Genomic DNA, 22208 nt, shown 5'->3' with positions numbered 1-22208 from the left:
CTAGGCTTCTTTAGCTCCACTCTCCAACGTATATTCTCCCAAAGACCGGCCAAGAATTTGTCCTTCTTCATCATGTCAGGCGAGGGTACTTGTGGTGCTAAGGCCTTGCACATCCGCTCCCATGCCAATGAGAACTTACGTATGTACACATCTACTAGCTCACCTTCCTTCTGCACCAAACCTTGTACTTCTTGCCACATTTTTCAAGATCTTCTGTCTTCACAAACTCCACTTCTAATCCATGCCTTAGATTGTCCCAACTCAATCTTATAGGTGGATCCGCTGCATGCAACTCTTCTTCAAATGCTTTGGACCAAACTCGTGCATCACTCTACAAATAAATTTGGAGAAGACGTAACATCTGCGCCGGGTCATGAATTTGGTTGCTAATGCAGGCAACCTCCATATTTTCCAAAAGTCTTCCACATCTTCATCACTTCTTCTATGAAACTCCGGATAAGAGAACGCCATGGCTGCCCAAGATACTATGCTTTGAGAACCCCTTTTAGCACACATGCAAGAACCCAAAACTTTTGACTGACTGAATTCCCAAAAACTTCAAGGGAGCTCAACTTTAGATAAGGACAAACACATGCACATCAAATGAGTTTTCATAGTCATCGGAATTACAACAGGCAAAGGACATTCCAGTATCTCTCGCAATCTTCTTGGCCCGAACATAAAGACTATGCGCTGCTGGAAAAAAATCTTCCTGGACACATGAAAATTTATCTGGATTCTTTGGGTTAAATGAAAAGGGGGAATTGAGGTCCATTTTGATCATCCATTAAAGCCAACCGTGAAGCTCCCAAGAAGGCACACTTGTCTTATCCTCTGATTTTGCCAGAATTTCAGCAGCATAACAACATAAATGGCTCAAAAAACCAAAAGACCAGCCATCATAACTTGGAAAATTTTTAACAGAGTTTCCCCAGAAGTAGACCAGTGAGAACCCAAAATATAGACTATATGTATGCATAAACTGCCAACAATAGAACCCGAGCATCAAGTAGGAATCACTAGTACATAGCCTATGGCAAGGTCACGAAAAGAGTGTTCCAGCTACCTGTATCACCGAAAGGATCTCCACATTTGAGAATCCCCCAGCTCAGTAAAACATCACGCTATCGACCCTCACACGAAGGTTTATGCAAATCTCATATAGTCAAGTCTCAGAAATGACTATCTTCCAGACCAAGTCTCAAAAATAGTTGGGACTACCAAATAAGACCAAGTATGGCTCCACAAATGCGTACAATGGCAATTTGCACAAGTAACGTACAATCCAGCAGACAATGCGCTCAAACAGGCGCCAAATGATGCATATCCACAACAAATGCAACTCACTGCATACATCACTATCACTCATACCAGATACCTATACCTATGTGAATCACTTGTCCCTGTAACCTGTAACCTGTAATCTGCAACCTGTAATCCCGAATCTCGAAGCTTGAAGCTCGAAGCAGAAGGTACTCGAAGAAGATCCTCAGTGAGGGCACCAGAAGAATGTGAGCGGGATGGAAACACACACAACACCTCTATAATGACCCGACACACACTATTGTTATGATATACACACACACTATGGGGCACCACTCGGCTTACACAACCCACCTGGCCGAGACAGGGAACACACCTATGGAGTGAGAGGAGAGAGATTACCCGTTTGCCCACTCCAGAGAGATACACACACACACATACACCCAAAAAAATCATCTCAAAAGAGGAGAATTTCTGATGTTTAGATACAATAGAGCTTGAGCCAACACCAATGGGGCAAATAGCTCACACAATATGGGTAACATATGCCAGATACAATTACAAACTGAAGAAGAAGATTCGCTCATAGGAGAAACTTACACAACCAAAACAGAAGGAAAATAGTGAGGAATTTGGCAAAATGAACTGCGCCATCGCGTCCAGAACGGCCCAAAAATTCAGTTTACAATGTCAAAGTGCTCAAATCCGACCTCGGATGAGAAGTTTACGGCCAAAACAGGGTCCAAAATGAGCAAAAACACAGTTGCAGCTGTTCCTCCTCTTCTCTTCACCTTTTTTCTGGTCTTCTCTCTATTTTTCCAGTTCCCACACTTAGATTTATTACTTGGGCACCCTTGGCCTTTTAGATGACCTCAAACGGACCCCGAACAGGCCAAAAACTGACCTCGCAGTGCATAGTTGTCACCTTGCTGCATCCATTCGCACACCTGGCACTCAACTTTTTCCAATAATGCATTCCACCACCACGTGAAGTGGCCCCAAAATATGGTCCTCATGATGACCTTTCTGCATAATTATCACAAGAAAACATCCACGTTGCATCCATACTTATCCACGTGCAAGTATTGACTCCATTCGACCTCCTGACGCCACTAGATGCCATCTGATGTACCTGATTACTCATGTCGTCGGCCCGCGGATAGCTTCCTCAAAAGGTTTTATGCGCTACCAACTCCTCATTATTATAGAACAAACACACAGATACTGGTGATAGTGAAAATCGATGCACTATGTACACCATGTCCTACCTGTACACATGTGGGCCCCACGTGACCACCTCGCTATGGAAAATGGGCAATTATTTATTTGATGCACCATGCATGTGTATATACATATGCGCAATCCCTTGCTCCAAAAAACTCCTGACAATGTCTCTCAAACACCAAGTAGAATTTTTCACTCTACTTTGGGAGAATGAAATGGACTAAAAAGCATACATGCTTGCGGTAACCATGTCTCCCAAGCACCAAATGGATTAGTCATCCATTTGAGAAAGATGTCGTAGGGTAAAAAGGGATCCTCTACCCGCTAAGTACAATTGACTAATGACTAAGGCTTTATCTCTTCTACCGCATAGTCGAGGATGACTATGATTTCAAGAGAGAGGTTATGTCAAAAAATCTCATATTAAACTCATCACTTAATGTGGGAGAATAAACAGGAACAAGGGTTAAGATATAGACATGTGCTTATGGATCTATCTCAACACGGGGCCAATGGTAAAGTGGCCCGCATATGACAGAAGGTCTATAAAAGAGCAAGGCTACCAATGGAGGTTAGAAGACCTTAGGGTTAGCTTCATTGAAGACCTCCAATAGTTAGTCTAGAATTCCTTTGACCTTAGGTAAGCTAGGGCTGAGCTTGAGGCGGGAACCCAACCCAAGATTGAGGTGCTTGAGGTGGGACTGGCTCCACATAAATCCGGTCCTCAATTGTTGTTATGTTCCCTAAATTCTCTCCTGCAAAAGTATTGTTCATACAAAGTTAACTAATTGCTATGCCTACGTTGTTATCTTCAATTATGTTCACCCGCTATGCTCACAAAGTACTTTCTCAAAAGTACTCTCATTAATTTCCGCTACTCTCAAGTTAATAGGCCAACTCGATTACATGGTCACATGTCATAGCATGATTGGAGTGAAGAAAAGTCTCCCACTGTCTCTAAGTGTATTTGGGTTTATTATTGTCATTGCCTTCATTGTTGAAGGAGGCCATCTTAGAGGTTTCTAGTCAAAGCTATGTGGCATGGAATCATTAGTGGTAGTCTCTTTACTTAAATTATCATGACTTGAACACATGCATGCGCTTGTCACTTGCGGACATATTCATAAAAGGCACGCTTAGTGTTTCATGATCTGTTGTATTTAAATTGATGGAGCAGGGAACATGAATGTGTCCATGCACGTGTTGAGTTTACTTTATGAAGGTGCCATTCCAGCAAAAGTAGATATAGAGCAATGTTTGACAAATTCCATAAAGATCAGCCTCCTCAAATTTTTGGAAAGAGCGTGGTTTGGGAAATTCCATTATATAGCACAAGGTGCCTATTCTGTGTTGGTTATTTTGCAAGCCTTTTGAATGCACACGTATTGGGATTTCTTGATGACACGGGTTTGGATGCTGCCGAAGTAGAAGACATGTCACTATCTATGACAAGGGCAGCCACAATTTTGTTGTTTGCAAGGAGGGATCAACTTCATAAAGAGGATGTGCAAATCATCGCCTCTCTTTGTGAAGGAGACTCAGAGATTTTGTTAGAGACATCATTAAAAGATGAGGGTCTCTTGCCTTGATTGGGTGCAGGAATGTCCAGTATATGGGGCAAACTTGTGTCTAGAGAAACAATAGATGAGGTGTCTCCATACAACTTTGATCCAAATGATTTTCTCAAAAGGGCTGGTAAGTTGGATGACCTCCATAATCTTGATTATGGGAATCTCTACAAAGCTGGACAAAGCCTTGTTGATTTGCACTACCACAATGCCTTTGGCTCTTCTGTCTTTGATGTGAAGCACTTTATGGAACTTTTTTTACAGGAAGCATAAAAAATATGCTTTCGATGCCACATGCTAAGCTATGTAGATTCCAAGAACTATTGCCTGCAAAGGCTATTCATATCCTTCAAAGATTATGGTGATCATGTCATTCCTTTTGCAGAATACTTGGGCTATGCTAACTTTGCAAGTCTTGAACGGTTAGCACAAAAGTACAGTGTCCACTAGATCATAAGAAAGCTTCACACTCCCTTCTTTATGGTGTTTTCTTTGACCTTTAAGCGCATTCTATGTCACCATATATGGGATGAGAAGATGATCATCTTTCCAATCATGAGTCCAGACTCCCTCGCAACTGTATCTCCTGCCAGAGTCATCCCTCAGGAATTTCTAACCTTTTATTAGAAAATTGTGTGGACTGCTCTTTAATCAATATGATAGAGATAATGATTCTTTTGTCAATATACGCTTACTGCATTGGGTAGATGTTCATCATATATCTGGTCTACTCACACATCTCTCCCACCAAATTGGGTGTTGTCTTTTATTGTATGCTTCTATTTTCCCTTTTCCTACCTCTCATCCACATGTCACTTGTTTTTTGAGAAGTTGAATAGATCCTCACTTCTATAAAATTGAAACCTTGGTTGTAAGACTCATGGTTGAGTATTACAACCAAGGTTTCAAATTTATAGAAGGGAAGCTTTATTCAACTTCTCAAAAAATAAATGACATGTGGATGAGGCATAGAAAAGAAAAAAATAGAAGCATACAATAAAAGACAACACAAACTTTGGTTCTAGAGGTGTGACAACATATCAGATATATGATGGACCTCTACTCAATGCAGTAAGCATATATTGACAAAAGAATCATTATCTCTATCATATTTTTTTAAAGAGAAAACCACACGCTCATCTGATAAAAAGTTTAGAACTTCCTGAGAGATCACTCTGGCTCAAGATTGGAGTCTAGACTCAAGATTGAAAACATGATCATCTTCACATCCCTATATGATGAAATAGAATGTGCTCAAATGTCACAACCCCCAGCACCATAAGGAGGGAGTGCCGATTGTCTTCAAATAATTGTTCTCTTTGATGAAGATTTCTTATGATATGGTTGACAGTGTATTTTTGTGCTAACTGATCAAGACTTGCAATTTTGATAGCCCAAGGTTTTTGCTAAAGGTATGACATCATCACCATAATATTAAAAGGTTATGAATAGCCTTTGTAGGCAATAGTTCTTCGAATCTGTAGAGCTTAGCATATGGCATTGAAAGCATATTGTTAATGCAGGTAGGGGAGAGGGAGAGGGAGCAACGGTGTGTGTCTGTGTGTATGCACCCGTGTGTGTGTGTGTGAGCGTGAGTTAGAGAGAGAGAATTTCTTCGCTCGGATGCGCCTGCACAGGCTGTGTGAGAGAGAGAGTTGAGAGTGAGTGGCAGCCTGTGAGTGTGTGTGTGTGTGTGTGTGTATTATAGAGGGAGAAAGAGTGTATTGTGTTGATGCAACACCTATACATGCCGAAGAGGGAGAGAGAGTGTGGGAGAAAGCGGGCTGCCTGTGGGTGAGGGCGAAATAGTGCCAGAGAGAGAGAGGGTGGGTGAGGTGGTGAGGAAGGGTGAGAAGGGAATAGGGGTGTTTCTGGCTTGTGTGTGTTGTGTTGCACCTTCGGGCTGTGTCCGAGGTGTGAGGGAATGGGTGTGGGCGCCGGCAGGCTCGACAACGGCCAAAACGTGGGGTACTTAGTTAATGAGAGAGAGAGGGAATATTAGAGAGAGAGATGTAAAGAATGAGGATGCAAGAGAGCTACACAAGACAAGCACAAAGCACACAGAGATGGAAAGCTTCTTCTTCTTCTTCACACAAAAGAGAGTACAAAATGACTAAGTGCTAAAGCTGAAAAGTAGCACATATGTACATGCGGTCACTAAGTGTGAACTCGCTAGAAGCGTACTAGGCTGGCACTATAAGTGTAGTCCAGCTGTAGAATCACTGGCAAAGATCCTCCGTGTCGGTCACCTAACGCGCCAGTGAGTAAATGCCGTAAGCGGCCAAGACACGTAGTGGATGCCAGCTCAAGGTGTAGAGCTCGACATCTCAACACTCCCCCTCGAGCTCTGCATGTCGCAGAGTCCAAGCATAGTCCGGAAACGTCGAAGCTTCTCAGCTCCGAGGGCCTTGGTAAAGATATCCGCTATCTGCTCCTCTGTGCTGACGTAGACCAAGTCGATGTCGCCCGCCAACACTCGCTCTCGAACGTAGTGGTAATGGACCTCTATGTGTTTGGTCCTAGCATGGAACACTGGGTTCCTAGCCAACTGCATGCTGCTGAGGTTGTCACAATGAATGAAAATCTGCTGGTCCATCTGCACTCCCAAGTCCTCAAGTAATGTGCGTAGCCAAGCTACCTCGCACGCCGCAACTGCTGCACCTCTGTACTCGGCCTCTATGCTCGATAAAGCAACCGTAGGCTGCTTTTTGCTGCTCCAAGTAATAGTAGCACTCCCAAAAGAGAACATGAAGCCACTCGTAGATCTCCTATCAACAATGCTACCTGCCCAATCTGCATCTGTATACCCATACAATGCTAATGGTGCATCTGCTGCATAGAACAATGCGTAGTCAAGAGTCCCTTGCACATACCTAAGTGTGCGTCGTACTCCATCCAAATGTGGCTTCCTCGGAAGCTGCATGAACTGACTCTCCAAGCCTACTGTGTAGCTCAAGTCTGGCCTTGTGATAGTCAAGTAGATTAGACTACCCACCATCTTCCTGTACATATTGACATCCTCAACAACATCACCCTTCTCTGCACTCAGCTTTGCATTCACATCCAAGGGAATGGAAATCGGCTTACAATCAGCCATACCATACTTTGACAACATGTCCAAAGCATATTGTCTCTGTGACAGCCATACACCCTCTAGAGTCCTGATCACTTCAATGCCAAGAAAGTAGCGCAACTCGCCCAAATCTTTCATTTCAAACTCCTGTTTGAGAAGACCCTTCACATGGTCAATCTCCATAGCATTGTCACCAACAATAATAAGGTCATCTACATATATGGTAATGACCACAATCCCCACATCACTCTCACGTACATAGAGTGAATGATCAGCATGAGCTCTCCTAAAACCAATACTGACAAGATACTTGGCAATCCTATCATACCATGCTCTAGAGCCCTGCTTCAAACCATACAAAGCTTTGAGAAGTCTGCATACATAATCTGGGTAACCTGGATCGACATAACCAGGTGGCTGATCCATATACACTTCCTCTTGCAACTCACCATTCAAGAAGGCATTCTTTACATCCATTTGATGCATAATCCATCCTCTAGATGCAGCCACTGCTATGACAGCTCTCACAGTCGTCATCTTTGCCACTAGAGCAAAGGTCTCCTCATAGTCTATGCCATACGTCTGTGCATAACCCTTTGCGACCAGCCTTGCCTTGTGACGCTCAATGTTACCAGCAGCCTTATGCTTGGTTTTATACACCCATTTACAGCCAATAGCTTTCTTGCCACTTGTCAATGGCACCAACTCCCATGTGTCATTTGCTTCCAATGCAGCCATCTCTTCATTCATTGCATCATCCCAATGCACATTTCCAATTGCATCCTCAAAACATGTGGGCTCCACATCCTGTATCACCTTAGCCATGTAGGCTTGGTGATGCGCTAGATACCCATCATAAGTCAATTTCTGAACTGGATTTCTGACTCTATTAGATCTGCGTGGTCCTTGGTCACTCCTTTGCCCTCTAGCATCTTCTTGTACTTTCCTTACACCAGGTGTCCTGACAGCCGGAATTCCAAATTCCTCATCAAGACTTTGTTCAGAACCATCTGAATCCATGTCTACATGTGAAAAACCTGATGATGCATCAACCATAAAGGGAGGTTCATCAACCTTTTCCTTTCCTTTTCGTGATACATTCCCTGTACCTGTTGGTGGAGTAACCTGCGTACGTAGTCTACCATTCCATGGTTTCTCAACAGAGCCACGAGAAGAGGACTCTTGTGGTCCACTCAAAACCTGTGACTGTGGCCTCACATTTTGTACAACCACATCATCTTTTACATCAGCCCCAATAGTGCCATGTGCATTACTGTACCAGCTGCTCATCTCATCAAAGACTACATCTCTGCTCACTCGTAATTCTCGTGTAGTAGGATTGTAGCACCTGTACCCCTTTTGTTCAAGGGAATATCCCACAAGAATACATTTCTCTGCTTTAGGATCCAATTTCCTACGCAACTCATCTGGTACATGCACGTAAGCTATGCAGCCAAACACTTTCAAGTGTGCCAAATCAGGCTTTGTACCTGTAAACTTTTCCTCAGGTGTTACATCATGCACCGCAGCTGTAGGTGTCCTGTTCATAATGTACACAGCTGTATTTACAGCTTCAGCCCAGAAATGATGAGGCATGTTCTTCTCATTCATCAATGCACGTGCAACCTCTGCAATGTGCCTGTTTTTCCTTTCTGCGACCCCATTCTGCTGTGGAGTATATCTGCATGTAAACTGCCTGTGTATACCATGCATTCGTAGAAAATCTGAAAAATCATTGGAGAAGTACTCTCCCCCTCCATCTGACCTCAATGTCTTGATTTGCATATCTGTCTCCTTCTCAATCATGACTTTGAAGTCTTGAAAGTGACCAAACACTTCACTTTTGTTACGCATGAAGTAGACCCATACTTTCCTTGTATGGTCATCAATGAAAGACACATAATACCTGCAACCATGTATACTTGCAGTATCGGTTGGACCCCAAACATCTATGTGCACCACCTCAAGTGGCCTTTTACATACATTGCGCTCATGTGGAAATGAGCCCTTTGACTGTTTTCCAAACTGGCATGCTGCACACACTTTATGCATACCATCCACCTTGAATTTGGGCAAACCTTTTACAATCTGTTTTGATTGCATGCTGCGCAATCTCTGCTCATTGACATGGCCAATGCGTTTGTGCCAAATGTCAACATCAGCCACAACACCTGTGCCCTGTGCAAATAATGCAACTTTTACCTCAAGCATGTCTACATTCAGCGTAAACATTCTGCCCACACATTTGCCCTCTGTGATCAGCTCACAGCCATTCTGGAAATCTTCTACATAACAGCCATTTGGATTGAAGCGAACCTGCAAACCCTGCTCAACCATTTGTCCAACAGAAACAAGATTCTTTGTAATGTTTGGGACATGAAGTACATCTGCTAAGTACTTTGATTTCCCACTCTTCGTATTTAGAGGTATGTCCCCTACATGAGCAATGGGGTGAGCTGTATCATCTCCTGTCTGCACATAGCCTAACACATCTGGTTTGCGCATATCTCTAAACCACTCTCCACGAGACGTCATGTGATTAGAGGCACCTGAATCCACATACCAAACATCATCTTGGGTGGAATTCTCTGCAGTCATTGTATTCATTACATGCTGCATAACAAACATGCACTCGTTTTTGCTGTCATCTGCATCTCTGCTAGTAGATGCATAGTTGCCCTGTTCTCTCTTCCTACTTGCTTTTCCCTTTGGACAGTCACGTGACATGTGACCTCTTTCACCACAAGTCCAACATTCTCTACTATCTGGAGTATGTTGCTGCCTGCTTGATCCTGCACCACGACCTCTTTGACTCCCCCTGCCTTGAGACTGGTTTCCCCTGCCACCTGTATTGTTTTGATTTGATTGACCTTCCAGAAATTGGCCCCTGCAACCCCTTGGGCCTTGACCACGACCTCTACCTCTACCTCTGTTGGAGTTAGAATAGAAGGCCTATTCAGAATTATTTCTGCCATGAGAAGAAGATGTGTCAAGGTTCTTCTCCTCAAGAATAAGCATAGAAATCAAATCTTGGAACACGGGGATGTCGTCTCTTGTATTCATGGAAGACCTAAAATGTACATACTCATCTCCTAGACCATCCAAGCATGCACGAACAATGTCATCGTCTTCCACTGAGACTTTAATAGATCCAAGAGCCTCAATGATACTCTTGATCTTCAAGGCATAATCATTGATTGAGAGGTTGTTCCTCTTAACCTGATTTAGCTTTGACTTTAGTTGAAGCTTTCTGGCCTTGGTGTTCACCTCGAACACTCTGCCTAAGTTTCTCCATGCAATGGCGGGGGTTTCAGCATCCTGTAGATAGCCCATCATGCCATCTGTGATGCTCATAGAAAGCCAATACATCACTTTGCTCTGGCTTTGTTGCCAGTCCCTCAAAGCTTTCCTTTGTTCTGCTGTAGCATTTGCCTCGGGAATCTCTGGTTCCTTTTCATTGTCTCCTTCTACATAGTCCCAATAACCTTTTCCTTTTAGGAAATTTGTTATTCTGAACTTCCATGCAGGGTAGTTATTTTTCTCAAGCTTCTCAGTAACAATCTGACTGAAACCGTCAGACATCTTGAAGCACTAAGACAAAATAGCTGCAATCTGCAAAAACCTGCAAATCTGTTGAACCTACTATCGTGGTTCCTGTAACGCTTTCTACACTCAACGAGTGTCCACAATCAAGCGTTTCACAACCACTGTACTTGTACAGTAAATCTCTGTATACTGCACTTTGGAGACCTGTTCAGAAACTTGTGCGAACGAAGGGATTGTGATGCTCTTGCTCTCTTAGCCTCTCTTGCCTGCACCAGGCTCTGATACCATGTAAAGAAGGAGGATGCAAGAGAGCTACACAAGACAAGCACAAAGCACACAGAGATGGAAAGCTTCTTCTTCTTCTTCACACAAAAGAGAGTACAAAATGACTAAGTGCTAAAGCTGAAAAGTAGCACATATGTACATGCGGTCACTAAGTGTGAATTCGCTAGAAGCGTACTAGGCTGGCACTATAAGTGTAGTCCAGCTGTAGAATCACTGGCAGAGATCCTCCGTGTCGGTCACCTAACGCGCCAGTGAGTAAATGCCGTAAGCGGCCAAGACCCGTAGTGGATGCCAGCTCAAGGTGTAGAGCTCGACATCTCAACAAGAGAGAGAGTATCAGGCCCCTAAGGCGAGTTCCCACCATGGGACAAGAGAGTGAGAGGGGTTCCAGTCTGAGGTTGTGAGGGAGGGTGAGAGGATAGGATATAGGGCGTGTGGTGGAAAGGGATTTTGAGAGAGAGAGAGAGAGAGAGAGAGAGAGAGAGAGAGAGAGAGAGAGAGAGAGAGAAAGGATCCCTCCATGGCTTGCGGGACCACTCTCCCAAGAGAGAGAGAGAGAGAGAGAGAGAGAGAGAGAGAGAGAGAGAGAGAGAGAGAGGAGATCTAGGTGAAGATGGGGGGGGGGGGGGGGGGGGGGGAATATAAGGGCTGGTGGTCCGCCAGGGTTGGGGAAGAAAACAAAGGGGGGGGGATATGGCCGAAGGGGGTGTGGACGAGAGGGGAGGTAGGGGCATAATATCCGGGCCCATCTTGCATGGTAGCTCAAGGACGAGAGGAGGGGAGAGAGTCAATGGGGTGGGGGTAAGAGAGAGAGGATATTAGAGAGAGAGTGTGTGTGTTTGGCCTCTTGTAGGCCACGAGGGGAATAGAGGGGGAGGATGGCCGAGCACTGCCTGCGGCTTGTGGCCGTGACAAGAGCTAGAGAGAGCGAGTTGTCAGTGAGAGAGAAGGAGTGGATGAGGGAGAGAAAGTGGGTGCCGAGAAGGGAGAGAGGGGAAGAGGGAGGTGTGGAGGGCATATGAGCGAGAGAGTGAGTGGGATATTTCATTCGATGCCCGCCTGGGAAATAAAACTACAAGGAGAGAGAGAGAAGGGAGAGTAAAATCGAGGGTGGCCTGCTAGGCTGGGGCATGCATGAGCGAGGGCATGAGGGTGATAAGGCCGGCCAATCGAGGGGGGGGCATGTGACAAGGCCATGCCAGTAAAAACCAGTGTCATGAGGTTGACCAGGCATTGCCGAGCCTTTTGACGGTGCCCCCACGGCTCCTGCACAGGAAAAATAAACCTTTTTTTTTCCTTTGATTTTCAAAAATCGGCTATCATTAGCCCTCCCCTTTTGGCTAGAGGCATTCATAAGACCATATTAGGTAAAGTGGGAAAATCCCAATTCCCAGGTTGGACAACTTTCAATATATCATGTATAAAATATAGAGATTTTGTCAAAAATTTGAGTTTTCTTAAGGTCTCATTCCACTTTATGCACATACAATACACAATGAAAACAACTAAAATATCATGGTTTCAATCAATTGGATTATTAGGAGAGGAGTATATTGCATCCATTATCGTTGTCTATGTTCTATTGTCCTACCTACAACTTATCTCAACATGGAGAGCTTGGTTTCTAAGTCCACCACTTGTCCAAGTTAATGTAAAAGTGACTCAAGGTTCACAACTTGTGAAAGCAAGGATCCATTGAGGAATACAATCCACTTGGCTATTTTTCCTTAATTTATTGCATGTGACATTTAAGCAAGGTCCACTTCTAATCTATAACTTCTTAATTTGAGGCATGGGGCATACATAAAATATGTAGCATATGCTCTATTGCCTCATAGGAAGGTTGGTTTCAAGGTGCACTTATCCATGCTAGCCTATCTTGGAGAAATGATGGAGCTTTCTTCTCTCCTTGTTTCAATGGAGACTAGCTTGGACAAGTGGTGGACCTTTGCTTCTCTCTGTGTTTCAATAGAGTTAGCTTGGACAAGTGGTGATCTTGGAACAAAACCCCCATGTAAAACATATCATGGGTATTCCAAGTGATTAGAAAGATTACCATTTAAGATATAACCTTATAGGTTGGACAACTAGATCTTGGCTTGGAGAAATGGTGGACCTTTGATTCTCTCCATGTTTCAATGGAGACTATCTTGGAGAAATGGTGGAGCTTGCTTCTGTCCATGTTTCAATGGAGCCTAGCTTGAATAGTTGGTGGACCTTTGCTTCTCTCTATGTTTCAATAGAGTTAGCTTAGACACGTGGTGGATCTTCAAAATAAACCAACTACTATCAATGTTGCCTAGCTTGGACAAGTGGTGGAGTGTTTCTCTACTCCATGTTTCAATGGATCTTAGCTTGGACAAGTGTTGGACCTTAAAACAAAAACCCCATGTACAACATAGAATGGATTTTCTAGATTTCAATGGAGTCTAGATTTAACAAATGGTGGAGCTTGTCTTCATCCATGTTTCAATGAAACTAGCTTGGACAAGTGGTGGACCTTGTACACAAACCCTCCCATGCACAACATATCATTGGTTTTCTAAGTGATGGGAAGGAATACCATTCAAGATATAAACTTATAGCTTGGATAAGTAGTTGACTTAAAACCAAATTCATCATAATACAATGAAATACAGGTCAGCCAATTACTAAATCTTGAGACCAAACCTCCCATGCTATTAGAGATAATATATTGGATAAGTGGTGGACCTTCTATTATTTTCCCATGCCTAGTTTAGACAACGGTACACTTCGCAGCTATAAAGGTTGGACGAGTTGTGGAGCCTTGTTTCTATCCATGTTTTAATGGATCCTAGCTTGGACAAGTGGTGGACCTTGGAAAAAATCTTCCATGTACAACATATATGAGGTTTTCCATGTTTTAATGGAACCTATCTTGGACAAATGGTGAAGCTTTCTTCTCTCCATGTTGATTTTGGAACTACCTTAGACAAGTGGTGGAGCTTTTCTTTTCTACTCTTCATAATACAATGAAGTATATGTTGGTTACATGGTGAATCTTAAGGCCAAACCTCCCATTTTACTAGAGATGATAGGTTGGACAAGTGGATCAACCTTCTATCATTTCTCCATGACTATATTGGACAATTAGTAGACATAACATCTCTCTATGTTGTCTAGAGATGAGCTTGGACAAGTGATGGACCCTGCTTCTCTCTTCCCTTGGTTTACTAGTTTGAAGACTCAGTATATATACTTTCTTAGATCTAGCTTGAACAAGTGGTGGACCTTGCATCCACAATCTTAATTCAGTACAAAAAAGTATATGAAAAAATAACATAGGAATCTTGGTTTGAAGGTCAAGCAATTAGGTTCCAAATGCACATAATAATATATTTTCCACCCATATTAAAAGAAAGTTAAATATGTTATTACCAAATTGACAAAGGTAACGTCCAAGAATTATATCTTTCCATCTTGTCAGATCTAAATCTTCATCAAGGCGACATGCATGTATACATCAACTTTCAAGCCATTCAAGAATACATGCACTTAGATTCCATAGTTTTGTTTTCAAAGTCTTTTAGGTTCTAAAACTCTTTCACATAAAGTATGTAATGACAAAATTCTTGAAGCAAACATTTGTGCCCAAGAAAAAGATCCCTCTCACATATTTAAAGTCCATGAATTCTCTGATCCACACTTACAAGTTTTATTTTGACATCAACCATCAATTCTTTCATAGTTCCAAATAAATGCAACCTCGATATGAATTGACAAAAAATGAATTTCTTTTACTATATGACCCAACATAGGCCCCAATCAAATAAAAAATGAGTCCCCAAAAATTTGGGTGCACTCTAGCAATACATCAGAGTCCCCTTACAATAGGATGCACTCCAATAGTACATTGAAGTCCCCTTAGAGTAGGGTGCACTCCATTCAAGTGTTCATAAAATTGACACACCTTTGTTTTTTTATAAAAAAGACTATATCAAATTATACAAATGTTGAAAGATACACACTAGAATAAAAAAAGCATCTTATAGCCATATTTATTCAATGCTTTCGTGTTGACAAGTACACACCAAGGACATAATTTGTCTCAGAATCACTATACTGATTTACAATTGTGTTGTATGTATAGACTCTCTTATCTCTTGCATACAACCATCCTACCAACCATGGAATTATGGTTCTCTGCAAGAAGTTTTGAAGTTGCTCGGAAGTTTGCCTCCACATCTTTGGAAATATAAGATATGTCCCTGGCATGTTCCACATCACCCTATATGGAGTGTCATCAAAAATTAAGGTATTGTTTGCATGCAAATCTTCAAATATCTTCCAAATATCACTCAGATTTTTGTGATAAACCCTTGTAAATCCTAACATGATATTTGGATTTTGGCAATTTTTGTTACTCATAAACACCTTGAACTTGGTATACTGCTCAGGAAAACACTTTTGTGTGATGCGTTGCACCCTTGTTAAGTTATAGCAACTCCATATCCATAGCTCAAAGTATTCAGCACAAAAATCCAAATAACTTTGTGCGTCTGGTCGCACCACATGATAAACTTCATCTTTGTCCTCCACAAGTCGCATGTGTTGAGCCCAAGATGGCATAGAATCTCCATGTTTCATTTCAACTGTCTTGAGAAGTAACCCCTCTAGATCCAAGATAAGTACTCTTTTGATGTCGTTGAAAGCAAGTGGTAGGTGATAAGGATGTGATTCATTCCTTGGACAAGGTCTTGGAGGAGGTTGGATGGGTAATTCAATAGTTTTCTTCAATTTATGCCAGCATATAGCCAATCCATTTTTCTGTAATGGTTCTAAAATTAAAGAACAAGAACACTTAATGCAAACACAACAATAGACATGAGTTTTACATTGTCTACCCTAAGGTTTTATTAGATACCAAAATCCATCTATGATCTACTCATTAATAGAAAGAAAGTCAAATTAAAATCCTGACTCTTTTTTATGCTACACTCTCTCTTAGTCTCAATACCATGGAGTTCAACTAGACTTAAGTCAACTAATAACTACTACTTGTTGTTAAAGGTATGCTTGAAGTGTATAAGGCTCAAGGTCTACCACTTATCCAAGCAAAGATCCATTTAGATATGGAAACCCAATTTTTCTTAATATAATGATATAGAGTGGACAAGTGGTGAATCCTGAGACCAAGCCACTCATGCTACTAGGGATAATAGGTTGGACAAGTGGTGGACCTTGAATGTAAACCCCCCATGTACAAAGTATCAGGGGTTTTGGGTATTTCAATGGACTCTAGCATCTTGGAAACATGGTGGAGCTTACTTCTCTCCATGTTTCAATGGAGTCTATCTTGGATAAATGGTGGAGCATCATTCTCTCCATGTTTCAATGGAGCCTACCTTGGACAAGTGGTGCACGTTTGTTTCTCTCTATGTTTGAACAGATTTAGCTTGGACAAGTGGTGGACCTTGGAACAAAATCCCCATGTAAAACATATCATGGACATTACAAGTGGTGAGAAAAAATACCATTCAATATATAACCTTATAGGTTGGAAAAGTGGTGGACCTTAACACCCAATTATTATTAATATAATGACATAGAGTGGACAAGTGGTGAATCTTGCGACCAAACCTACTAGGAAAAGTACGTTGGACAAGTGGTGGATCTTGCGACCAAACCTACTAGGAAAAGTACGTTGGACAAGTGGTGGACCTTGAATGCAAACCCCCCATGCAGTGTATTTTTTTTGGACACCCTTCTTGAAATTTTGCTCACTTTGCTGGCGAGTAAATGTTGTGCCTAACATAAACTTGTCAAATTGGCGAGTGAAAGGAATGTTTAGTATGAATTTGTCACTATTAAAAAAACTTAATTTTCATCGAAAAGAGGAGGCATAGTTTGCAATTTTCTTGTATGATTGCATTAATAGTATGATTATTTATAAGACATTACGACATGCTCTCTCTCTCTCTCTGTCTTCTCTCTCTTCTCTCTCTCTCTCTCTCTCACGAGTGCAAGGAATTTTTTTAAGGGGGGCATAGGTAGGTGGGTAAAGGAAGTTTAATGAGAGAGGACCCAAACTCAAGACAATAAGGCTAGCTAAAATTTTTGTGCTTATTGCAAATAAAAAATTTGTATTTCTAGCAATTTGAGAAGGTTTTGGTTGACATGAAGAAAATACTATGAGTAGAAAATGCTATCATTTACATAAGCTTCAATGTCTATTCTCTTCAAGCATGTGTACATGTGTGTGTGTGTGTGTTTGTGTGTGTGTGTGTGTGTGTGAGAGAGAGAGAGAGGTGAGAGAGAAAGAGAGAGAGAGAGATAGGTGCAAAGTCATTTTCTCTCAAAATTGACTACGAATATAGCACTTAGGTAGGCAATACTATCCAATTGTTATAGGTATGAAATATTTCCTATATGGATCTTAAAATATGCTTCACATTTATATTTTTGTTTTCAAAAAGAGTTAAGTTTGGATGTCCAATGTCAAGTGCTTTGTGCATGGATAACAACCTTCAAACTATAGTCTTAAGACCCTTGATACCCTCTAATGTGAGGTTCTTTTTGGATAGAAAACAACATAAACTTTTTATAGTGACACCTTCAGCTTTGATGTTTATGAAACTATTGTATGTGTGTGTGTGTGTGTGTGTGAGAGAGAGAGAGAGAGAGAGAGAGAGAGTCATATTTTTGGACTATATACATTGTCAAGTGGAAATAATATAAACTTACCATTGAATTTTATTTTAGAATAATCAGAGAGTAGGGGAGTTGAACCCCTTCACCATGAGGTATGAACCTCCATGGCTACACCAAGCTCCCTCCAAGGAGAGAATAGTTGATTCACTAAGGATAGTGAATCAACTATCCTCTCCCCTTCCCTGCACAACCCCAAATAGACATCAGTAAGAAAATAAAATACACTAAGATTAACATGCGTACTTACAAACCTTCCTTACTCATATCATATATGCCTTTACCAAAAGCTGCAACCAAGCACATTTTCATAGATCCAAAAATATAGAAAGTTGAAATACATCCATCATGGCACATCTACCAACAACACTAGAAAACGCATCATGTTGATCAAAATATACCAGAACCACAATGGCACAATGGGCCATGGCTTTGCATCATGTTGATCCATGAAACACAATGGCATAATGGCAAGGCATCCTGCTAATCCATGAAACAACCCATTTGATCATGCATGAATATAAAAATAACAAGGCATAATGGCAAGGCATCCTGTCAATCATGAAGCAACCCATCAAGGAAGAATGGCAGTGCATCATCTTGAACCACATACACCAGCTACAATCCACAATTGCATCATTGGCAGCACATACTATCAAATCATGAGCATGAAGCTTCTAGCATGTATCGTCACTGTCTATATCACTAATATCATCAAGATCTTCTTCTTCCTCCTCAATGCATGAGCTGTGATACCTTGTACGCATAGGACGATCATTCCATACATTACAAGCTTCATTGAAAGGAAATGTATTGATATCATAAAACTTTTGCTCAAAAGCACGGACACAAATGTCCAAATGCTTATCTAATCTATTCCTCTTCTTATTTTTTATGAAATCAAGCCTACTAAAAGTCCTTTCATCTTCGACACTACCATAATCATCACTAAGGCAAGGTCAGCAAGCTTTGCATACTCGGAAATTTGAGACAACAATTGAGGAGCTTGGGACAACTTTTTCCAAAGAAAAGTGACAGTTACCTCTTTTGCATACTCCACTGGAGTCTTTGCAACATGTGCCTTCATTGTTGTAGTAAAGAAGGAAGATTGGGAATCTAGCTTCTCTGCGTCCAAGATAGGACCATAGAAGCAACCACCCACTTCTCTTTGAGTGCAATATGTGGCCTGCAAAGTCTTCAAATGCCTTAAAAAATCCACTTCACATGTTAGAGAGTACCAAAATTGTGGGTAGATGATGGAAAATGCTTCAACCAAGTCATGTGATGGGAATCTGTCATTAATTTCTTGCACCAAAAAAATAGCAGCAGCATGGCATTCCCTTTTCACATTCTCAATAGTCTCAAGAAACACATTATTGGACACCCCTTCCCTTCTAGAATGTCTCACACCTTGACCTTCAAATCCACCCTTCACAGTTATAAACATATTACTGAGGACAATACCTAGCTCATCTTTCTCATTAAAATCAAGCCAACTATCACTCTTAGAACCATACACAAGGCTAGTCCACATTTTGAACTTTGGCCCTTGAAACCCCAATTGTAAATCATACATTTCTTTCAAAACCTTCTTAGTATTTTCAATGCATTCAACAAAGTCAAGTACATATACATCTCGAGCTTGAGACAACTTCACAAGCATATGCATGCGTTCCAAAAGAGGGAGTACACATGGTATTCCTAGAATAATTTCAATGTCTACCAACTCTTCAAAGACTCTTAAAGCATCCACATTATCTCCACAATCCTTCTTCATTTTCAAAACCAAAGTGCGATATTCCTCATATAGTCTTAGAATGGGCTTATATAAGGAAATCCATCGCGTTTCAACATCCCTTAGAAATTTTCTACCTTTGCTCAAACCTTCGGCCTCTTTCTTGTACTCACTAAGTCTCTTGGGAGACCTAGAGAAGTAATTATAGACATCATGGATGACACCTTCTATCTTAGAAACTAATGCAACCTTTGATATTATTTTTCCAGCCAAATTTGTTCTATGTGCCATGCAATGGATTCCCAAAACAAAAGGATCATACTCTAATGTAAGACGAACAATCAATCCTGCACGATCTCCTTGAAGAACACTTGCACCATCACACCCAACACACATTAACCTTCCTCCTAATTCGGTACTCCCAATACCTCCAAACACTTTCAAGTTCTCGATTACCAAGCTTAACAAGTTTTCGGCATTAGGAGAACCATCAATCTTAGACAAACAAAGGTAATTTACTTCTCTTCTATAGTTCTTCACAGTATACACATGCATTGCCATCCATTGTGTGTTGTCATTTGCTGTGACTTCATCTAAACTCAAGGCAAGAAATGAACTTGCATGCACATCACGTCTCACCCTATCTTGAAACACATCATCCATGCATTCTGCCATCTCCCAACCTGAAGTGATAGACCAATGCTTGGTCGGTAAGGAAGGAACTCCAAGGAATGCATATAAATATTGATTTCGAGGAAAATCATTCATGGGTCTCCCTTTGTTGAGAAGATAAAAAATGCAAGCAAATTGGGGTTTTTTAGCCAAAAACATTTGGCTAGTTTGTGTATGCATGTAACACTCAATTGTTTCTTGATTTGCCTCAGTCTTAAGCAGTTCATCATATTTTTTCTCATTCTCTTTGTGTTTGTTTTTTGTAGCCCAAAATACACTATCCACCTCTTCTCCCTCAATTACAATTTTTGCATAGCGTTTCCCCTCGTGCTTCTCTAAAGTGTCACGCTTGGAATCCATTATACGAGGCCTCTTGTCTATAAGCTCACATAACTTGCACCTCACTTTCCCTTTACCCTCTACTTGCTCCGCCCAAGGAAAGTCAACAAGCCACTCTATACGAAAGCTTCTAGATGCATCATAATCTTTCCAAGTGCGTTTTTCACCTACTTTATCCTTTCCCTTTCCCTTGGTGGTTTTTCTACACACCGCATTTGAATTACCAACTTCATTTGCATGCATCGCATTCAAACCCTCATGCAAAACATGGGTGGCATGTGGCTCTGTACTAGCAACATTTGAAGAACCAAAAAATGACTTAAACTTATATGAAGCAGGTACCTTAAGGTTCTTTGATGCCATCTACAAGTATACAAGAATAAATTCATGGAATGTAAGTGCTTAACAATAAGGTAGAATACTTTTTTAGCTAGTAGCAAAGAAACATACCTTTGAGAAGAATCGTTCGACGTTCGGACTAAAAATATCTTGATAGCAGGTAACCATGCAGCTTTCTCTAATCACAAAAGAAAAACATGTAGAATCTTCTAAAATCTCTCTCTCTCTCTCTCTCTCTCTCTCACTCAGATTCAAGCAAGAAATTTCACAACATAACCGATGTTTTTTGCACTTTAACTCTTTTTTCGTAAGTTTTTCGAACGGATTTTCTCTTTCTTCTCCTCTCTTCAACCGGTTGATTTGGCTTTTCAACCAACTCAAGGCTAAGTTGAGGCACACTTTTCTCGAACACTCCATGGAAACAAAGCTTTTAAATTTTGAATGAAAGTGACCTTTCATTAAAGCAAAGCAAAGCAAAGCAAAATTGAAATGAAGGCATAAGCACTAATGTTAAACTATGAACGAAAAGGACCTTTTGAAATTTAGTCTTTAGTTTTAACATCTCACCTCACATAAGAAAATGCCTTTGAATGAAAAGGCCCACACAAATCAAAGCATTGAGTGAGCATTTTCAAAAGTAAAAGCTTTCAACACTGTTTAAATTCACAATTTTACAGGGTGCACTTTTCTACCTGCAGGGTGTACTTTCTACCCACATAGTGAATCCCAATCTTTTGATTGAAGAAAACGTTTAGAAGAAGGCTTTTGAGTCTTGAGGCATGTGCAAAAGAAAAGACTTGTTACTTTACTTATGTGTTCAAAAAAAGAGGAATGAAGAAACCTCTGAAGTCTGCGTTGAGGTGTGTGAAGACAAAAAGAAACGAGACAAAATAATTTACATGTTGAATTGAAACATGCCTTCAAACTTATGTGTTCAAGACAAAGAATTGAAGAAACCATTTTGTTGAGGTCTGTGCAGGAGAATAGAAATAAACAGCGATTTCTTACCTTAAGCTTGTAAGAGGGCTTGAGTTACAAAGCTAAAGCATGCTCCACATGCTCTTCCTCCAAATCCTTAAACTTCATGATTCACCACTTCCATACGCAGTCTCGCCAGAGTTCTCTTCGATAGGGTTTCACACATTTAGGTGCCCTCCCTTATCCCTCTCTACGTTTAACTTTTGGCGATCGTTCCCACCAAAAACCTTATGCTCATAGCCATACTTGGCGAAAAAATGGTCAAAATTTACCAAAATATAGCCAAAATTTATAAAAATAAATCCAAATTTCGCCAAATTTACGAAATTTCGCCAAAAACAAATACACTGCCCCCATGTACAAAATATTACTCATGCTACTAGGAATAATTTGGTATTAAGGTCCATGTTTCAATGGAGCCTAGCTTGGAAAAGTGGTGGACCTTTGTTTCTCTCTATGTTTCAATAGAATTTGCTTGGACAAGTGGTGAACCTTGGAACAAAACCCCCATGTAAAG

The 22208-nt window shown here is 41.2% G+C and overlaps 1 protein-coding gene across 1 annotated transcript; it reads right to left on the bottom strand.

The window, feature by feature from the left end:
• Positions 1 to 17792: 17792 nt before the first annotated feature.
• On the bottom strand, positions 17793 to 21799 carry LOC147439925 (uncharacterized). Its single transcript, XM_086484086.1, has 4 exons — positions 21750 to 21799; positions 21012 to 21058; positions 18671 to 19719; positions 17793 to 17813 (listed from the first exon to the last, which is right to left on the bottom strand). Exons 1-4 carry the CDS (start codon positions 21797 to 21799, stop codon positions 17793 to 17795), a joined length of 1167 nt encoding a protein of 388 aa, XP_086340212.1.
• Positions 21800 to 22208: the final 409 nt, after the last annotated feature.

This window comes from Adiantum capillus-veneris, chromosome 16 (assembly GCF_014529385.1).
Source record: "Adiantum capillus-veneris isolate H3 chromosome 16, ASM1452938v2, whole genome shotgun sequence".
NCBI lineage: Eukaryota > Viridiplantae > Streptophyta > Polypodiopsida > Polypodiales > Pteridaceae > Adiantum > Adiantum capillus-veneris.
This window is presented reverse-complemented; position numbering and strand designations above follow the sequence as displayed.

What these genes read in the sequence shown, in the direction of transcription:
- LOC147439925 (XM_086484086.1), bottom strand. Translation starts at nt 21,799, where the DNA reads ATGAAGTTTAAGGATTTGGAGGAAGAGCATGTGGAGCATGCTTTAGCT. An exon ending in GAAAAACTTACGAAAAAAGA is followed by an intron (nt 19,720 to 21,011) that starts GTTAAAGTGCAA and finishes TTCTTCAAGGAG; the next exon opens with ATCGTGCAGGATTGATTGTT. An exon ending in CAGTGGAGTATGCAAAAGAG is followed by an intron (nt 17,814 to 18,670) that starts GTAACTGTCACT and finishes GGGGTTGTGCAG; the next exon opens with GGAAGGGGAGAGGATAGTTG.